Source organism: Galeopterus variegatus, unplaced genomic scaffold (assembly GCF_000696425.1).
Source record: "Galeopterus variegatus unplaced genomic scaffold, G_variegatus-3.0.2 Scaffold958, whole genome shotgun sequence".
Lineage (NCBI taxonomy): Eukaryota > Metazoa > Chordata > Mammalia > Dermoptera > Cynocephalidae > Galeopterus > Galeopterus variegatus.
In genome coordinates, this window is record NW_007727069.1 from 29,289 (window position 1) to 36,731 (window position 7,443).

A 7,443-nucleotide genomic window follows, 5' to 3' on the forward strand; every position below is an offset into this window, starting at 1 on the left:
TTTTTTTTTTTTTTTTTAAAAGATGACCGGTAAGGGGATCTTAACCCTTGACTTGGTGTTGTCAGCACCACGCTCAGCCAGTGAGCGAACCGGCCATCCCTATATGGGATCCGAACCCGGGGCCTTGGTGTTATCAGCACCGCACTCTACTGAGTGAGCCACGGGCCGGCCCGACCTGTTTTTTTTTTAAATAAGTAATAAACTTAATTTTTATAGCAGTTTTAGGTTTACAGAAAATTTGAGCAGAGTCCCTCACCTGTCTCATTACCAGTGCTTCTCAACCTTGGCTGCACATTAGAATCACCTTGGGAGATCTTAAAAAGCCCAATGTCCAGGCCATACTCAAGAGCATTTAAATCTCTGGGGGTGGGACACAAGCATCAAAAGTCCTTAAAGCTCTCCAGGCAGTTCCAATACGCTACCAAGGCTGAGACCCTCTGTTTTATACAAACACAATGGTGAGGGACTGCTAGTCATAGGTTGGTGAAATCATAGGATCTTAGAAGGGACCTTAGAGGCTATCTCCTCTGATCCCCCTTCCCAGGGAGCCTCACCGTAAATTTTTTTTTTTGGCCTCTATTTGTACTGACCTGGAGCTCCACCATCAGCAGAACCAACTGCAACTCAGCTAGAGCCACCATGGTTACTCTGGAAATCTACCACCTTGTAACACTTCTCTCCCACAGGCCTGGGAGGCTCCAGTTCAATTACATACCAGGGAGCAATGCGACAAGGGCTGCCTGGGGAACCCAACCTAGGGCCTCCAGTTAGATTTCCCACCACATCCTAATGGCTTCTCCAGGGGTATTGATGACCACACAGCTTTATGACACTAGTGGTCTCCCCAAGAAAGAATTCTAGCGGTCTTATGAGTTTTAGTGATCTCATCAAGAAAGTGGGGAAAGGCACATTGCCCATTTCCTTAGGGATCTGAGCCAACCAGGGTCCTCTATTCAAGGCTGGGACAAGGCATCAAACCCACCATTCCAGACAGTCTCTGCTCAGATCAAGAGGATCCCCTCCGGGTCCATCAGGCTCCCTGGGTTTCCATTTCTCACCCTTTGCCTAGCCCAGGGATCATCTGGGGATGGAAGGATTCTGAAAGTGGTCCATGCCAGAGATATGTGGTGTGATGGCTCAGTTTCTGTTTGCTTATCAGTTTATTTGAGTACAGCATTCCTGGATTTGTGAGGGGTACCAGACCTTAACCTCCCAGCCACAGCTGCTATAGCCCAGGATATGAGGGAAGACTGGGCCTTTTCTACAGTAATGAGCCAATACTGACTGTTCATTGATGGTTTACTATACACTGGGTTCTATGTTAGGTTCTTATCTCTATCACCAAATACTCCTACAAAATAGGTGCTCTGCTTATTCTTATTTTACAGGGGTGGAAACTGAGGCCCAGAGAGGCACAATAGCATGCCCAAAGTCACACAGCTGCTGAGTGGCTGGGCTGGGACTGCAATTGAAGCTGTCTGGCCTCAGAGTCTAAGCACAAAACTTCTCTGTGTGCCTTCAGACAACTCCTGGACCCAGATGTACTTAGCAACCCCCGTTCCAATTCTGAGTCCCTCAGCTCCAAAGCAGGCTCGCTTCTGGTGCCCAGCACATAACAAGTCCCTGAGAGTGCAGGCTGGAGACTGCCTCCCTCCTTGGCTCAGGGGACAAACAGCTCTTGCTCAGATGGGGAGTTACCCAATGCTGTCACTTCTTGGCCTGTACAGGGGCTTGGAAACACTTTTCTGCTTGTGGCTTGAAAGAACATGGAAAATGGAAAAATACAAGAGTTTGTGTTCCTCAGACCAAAACAACACACAACCAGATTTCCCTGGGTCAGCACCAGCTCCCCCTGGGTCTTCCCAGCCAGGGACACCCTCAGGGTCCTTATGGCCATCAGCTGCAGTCATATCAGAGGGGAGACAAAGAGCTGGCCAGTTAGCTCAATTGGTTAGAGCATGGTATTATAATACTAAGATCAAGGGCTCAGATCCCTATACCAGCCAGCCACAAAAAAAAAAGAGGGGAGACAAAGTTGACTCCTGTTCATGGTCTTGTCTGCTAGGTCGTACTGGTCCCCCAAACAACCTGGCCATGCTCTGCTGCTGAGGGAAAGGAGGTGAGCAGAAAGAACTCCTGAGACAGGGCAACCTCAGGACTCCCAGGCTCCAGCAAACACCCTCCCAGCCAACAGGTTCTGCTATAGTCTCAGGTGTAAAGTGTCAAGGTCTGCATGCTCTTATTGCACTTCAGGTGCTTCACAGTCAAAATCTATTGAACTTGGGCCTGTCAGAAATTAACTAGAAAAACAAAGGCCATAATGGGCCATGTAACACACATGACACATACGGTGTGTCTATTGCAAGGGTAGTGGCAACCTCTTGCCCCACTGACTGAGGTTGGGACCAGCTGGGCTAGGACCAAGCTCAATCCATTAGAACTCAGCCAGACCCTGATTACCAGCTGGGCATCCCAGTTTATAACACTTTTCAGAACAAAGAGCCAAAAATAGAATAGTGGCTGATGTGGTTCATTACTGGCATTGTGGGCCAAATTTAAAAGAAAATTACCTGTGGTTTATGACTAATAATTAAACAGGTTATACCTCTCACAAAAATGTCCACTAATGGGACAGAGGTAGACTTTTTGAATCATACTAAATATAAAGCAAAAGGGAGAGGGGAAAGTGAACTTGGAAAAAAGCAGCCTGCCTCATGGCTGACTTTTTTTGAAGGTCTGTTATGGTTTGAACATGTCCACTCCAAATTCATGTTGAAACTTTATCCCCATTGTGGTGGTATTAAGAGTTGGGCCTTTTGGGAAGTGATTAAGACTCATGGCAGAGCCCTCATGAATGAATTAAAGCCTTTGTAAAAGAGGCTTCAGCAAGCGTCCACCCCATTTTTCCCTTCTGCCTTCTGCCATGTGAGGACAGCATTCATCCCCACTGGAGGACAGAGCAACAAGGCGCCATCTCGAAAAAAGAAACAGCAGCCCTCATCAGACATCAAACTTCCCGGCACCTTGATCCTGGACTTCCAGCCTCCAGAGCTGTAAGAAACAAATTTCTGTTGTTTATAAGCCACCCAGTTAAGGTATTCTGTCATAGCTGTACAAATGGATTAAGACAGGCCCACTTCTGGGGCAGGTGTAACTTGTCCCCTCAACAGGGCCATGCCCCTGGACTGGTACCTCCGCCTGCAGTCTGGCATTTTATCTAGGTACAGCATACAAAGTGGCCATAAAACCTGGAAACAAGGATAATACTAACTTTTTAAAAGAAATGGATGCTTTTGATTACTTCTGGGATATACTAAAGGCACAGTTTTATTCAATGAGAAATCAGAGACAAATTTTCTGATCACAGGGTATCACGGATGCATGTGCAAGGATCAATGGAAATGTGGCATTCACTGCAGTTTTTCACAGTGCACTGAACCATACACTGTTATGAGCAACAACAGTAACACAGTGTCACGTGCTGTAATACAATCTAAATACGCTGTTTGTTAGTATGCATATTGATGTTTTCCTTTATAGCCACTCACTCTGTAATTGGACCTTAAAGGGAAGACAAAGCTTATTCTTGAAAAAGACTTAGTGATGTAAAGATGTAAATCCTCCTTGGCTTAATCTACAAATTCAATGCAATCCTGATCAAAATAACATCTGTGTGGGCCGGCCTGGTGGCACACTGCTATAGTGCGCCGATTGGGAAGTGCGGTGGCGCTCCCGCCGAGGGTTCGGATCCCACATACAGACCGGCCGCTCACTGGCTGAGCGAGGGGCGGGAGCAACACCGAGGGTTGCGATCCCGTGGCCGGTCCCGGTCCGGTACGGGCGCGACACTGAGGGTTGTGATCCGTTGCCGGTCACGAAAAAAGACAAAAAGGGAAAAAATAAATAAATAAATAAATAAATAAATGGGCCAATAATTCAAAAGCAATGTAGACATAAAGGACATGAAGAAGCAATTCATAGAAAAATGAAATGCAAATGGCGACTAATAAAAGTAAAGATGTTCAACTTCATTAATTATTAAGTGCAAATTAAAAGAAGACATAATTTCTTGCTAATTCATCTGGTGAAGTTCAAAAATAATTATTAATGCTCAGTGTTTTGACAGTTTGAAGAAACGGAAGTTCTTACATTTTGGTGGAGTATAAATTGATATGACCATGTGGAAGGCTGTTTGACAACATCAGCATTTAAAATATACTCTTTGACTTAGCAGAAGTTCCTTTTTTAGGTAAAAATACACCTCATTTTCCTGAGATAGTCCTAGTATGCATCTGTGCTCTCAGGAGCCCCCTGAATTAGCATTTTTCCTGGTTTAGGTGATAGATTATACGATCACCTTACATTTCTAGGTATTAACTTTACTATTAAACTCACATGAGAACGTGAAATGTATAAGTATATTAATTACAGCATTACTTGTAATAAAAGTGCTGGAAATAAATGTCTATCAGTAGAAGACTGATTAAATAAATTATGGTTTATCTTTACATTAGAATTCTCAAGGAGTGTTAGAAGGAATAAGTTAGAGGGCCGGCCCGTGGCTCACTCGGGAGAGTGCGGTGCTGATAACACCAAGGCCACGAGTTCGGATCCTATATAGGGATGGCCGGTTTGCTCACTGGCTGAGCGTGGTGCTGACAACACCAAGCCAAGGGTTGAGATCCCCTTACCGTTCATCTTTAAAAAAAAAAAAAAAAAAGAAGGAATAAGTTAGGTATGTAAGTGTGATTCATTTTGTATGAACAGTTCATAAATACATGCATATGTAAATGCATAGATATATCTATAAAAATACATGGCAAACTGCTAAACAGTAGAAACTGCTAAACCTGGGAAAAGTGGCACAGGAGTGAGCTGGGAAACAAGAATTTTACTTTTTCCTTTATACAAGTCAGGTTTTTATAAATAAGCATTTATTCCTATTACCATCATCATCAGAATGAACCTCAGGGATAAATACATTGATGAAAAGCCAGCCCCGTCTCAGCTGTAACATCGGGGGCAGAGGAACCAGTCCTGAGTAGCTTCCTCCTGATGGACAGAAGAGGAAGGAAGCAGAGAACGGAGGGGAGCGGTAAATGGGGTCTAAGCTGCAGTGTGGGGTTGGGGGTGTTTTTGTCAGTGAATTCATCATTCAGGTGATGCTTAGAGACCCAACTTGACTTCTCCTTATTTCTCCCCGAAGCACAAGCCTAGAAATTGAAAACAGGGTGAGGGTAGGGGCTAAGAAGCCAAGCCTGGATCTCACCTATGCTACAGACACCGACCTCAGGAGAACACCCTGAAGAGCCTGGTCCTTAGGCACATGGGCGAGTGGTGCTATTTTCCATTTTATCCATTTCGGCTCTTTTATTATTTTTTTAAAACTTTTTTTTTTTTAAAGATGACTGGTAAGGGGATCTCAACCCTTGGCTTGGTGTTGTCAGCACCACACTCAACCAGTGAGCAAACCGGCCATCCCTATATAGGATCCGAACCCGTGGCCTTGGTGTTATCAGCACTGCACTCTACCGAGTGAGCCATGGGCCAGCCCTAAAACTTTTTCTAAAGTGACTTGTGTTGAATATCTAACTTAGTAATGTAGTTGAAGGGGACAGGTAGGCCAAGGAGAGCTGAAAACGGCTGTCAGTCAAGTCCCTCAGGCTAGTCCCCAGGCCATTCTGCAGTTGCCATGAGTTAGCCTCTGAGCACAGCAGTTTCTACAGCTGCAGAAAGGAGGTAACAATACTGCCCAGGGGTGTTGAGCGTGTTAAATAAAATCACATCGGGTCCATGGGAGGCCTTCACTCAATGATTGTATAAAAGGAGGGGAGTTGAACATAATGATCCCTGAGGCCTCTTCCACATTGAACATCAAATGATCTGAAACAACATCCACTCATCCTACCATTGTTCAATACACATTTACTGCAGATCATAGAACAAATGCCAAAACAGTGAGGACAAGGTCTCTGGACAATACTTCTGAAGAGACCTGTGACTTATCACTGTGCTTTGTACACAGTAGGTGCTCAGAGTGTCTTTCTTCATGAAGAAGTGAGTATATTTTGCCCCAGAGACCTGGGTTGCACAGAAGCTGGAGGAGCGGTCAGCTCTCCAGTGACTCTGATTAAGTGTCACCAAAATGGTGCTTGCCACCTCAGGGGCTGTGGAGATTCGGACAGGAGGTAAGATTCAAAAAATCTCTAGAATGGGGAAGCCCCAGGAAGCAGGTTACCCTGTGAGACCCACTGGTGGCTTCTACCAAGTGCATGAGCTAGGGAGATGGGCAAGCTAGCTTTGGGGCTGGGAAGGACAGAAATGTGTGTTTTATTGTGGGTGAAGAATCTTCTGTGGGGAATGACATTATTGTGTGTTAATGGTGGATAGCGCTTTTCTTACTTACCTAGTATCTTTGAATATTACATTAAAGTGTTTTTAAGCCATCAGAATGGTTATTAAATTAGCACTCTTTTGAAAAACAGTCTGGCAGTACATTTGTAGTGCTATATATCCTTTGGCACATACCGTTTTCTATTTTATTCTGTCCATTACCTCTCCCTAGCCATGGCAGGATGCCCCAAATCTCCCATATACCCAGAAGATTTAAATTTAACTTTTGGAAAGAGGAACCGACATGTATAAATATGCCATCTCATCTAGGATCCTCATTTTAATCATGATTCAAGTTATAGACAAACATTAGGCACAAAGATGTTCATGACAGTCTTATGTACAAGAATGAAAATTTGAAAATTATCTAAATATCAACAGCAGGGGAAAGAGTAGGTAAATTATGTTCCATCAGCAGTAGAATATTTAGTAACCATTTATAATATTTACTATAGGCTGTGGGGACATGTACCCTTTTATACATTATTAGTGAGAGTATAAACTGATATAAATCTTCTAGAGGTAAATTTAACAGTATGAATCAAGAATATGAAAAACATGTACATGTGATTCAATTTTAGGAACTTTTCCTAAGGAAATGATTAAGAATGGGTTCCATTTACAATAGCAAAAGCTTGTGGAGAAAAAGTCCTAGATTTCCAATAATAGGGAATTGGCTCAATAAGTTATGATAAAACCATGAATAGTGAAGTCAATTTTGAGAAAGAAGAACAAAGCTGGAAGCATCACTCTTCCTGATTTTAAAATATATTACAGGGCCGGCCCGTGGCTCACTTGGGAGAGTACAGTGCTGATAACACCAAGGTCACGGGTTTGGATCCCTATATAGGGATGGCCGGTTAGCTCACTTGGGAGAGCGTGGTGCTGACAACACCAAGTCAAGGGTTAAGATCCCCTTACCAGTCATCTATATTAAAAAATAATAATAAAATAAAATATATTACAAAGTGACAGTAATCAAAAACTGTATGGTACTGGCATAAAGACAGACATATAGACCAAAGAAACACAATGGAGAGTCCAGAAACA

At 43.7% G+C, this 7,443-nt stretch overlaps 1 protein-coding gene across 1 annotated transcript in view; it reads right to left on the reverse strand.

Annotated features, from left to right (window-relative positions):
• Nucleotides 1-641, reverse strand: part of LOC103591294 (polypeptide N-acetylgalactosaminyltransferase 16) — a 28,015-nt gene extending 27,374 nt beyond the window's left edge. The window contains exon 1 of the mRNA XM_008573717.1: nucleotides 591-641. Within this exon, the coding sequence (XP_008571939.1) occupies nucleotides 591-641 (51 nt within the window). The remainder of the gene's footprint in view (nucleotides 1-590) is intronic.
• Between the last annotated feature and the right edge of the window lie 6,802 nt (nucleotides 642-7,443).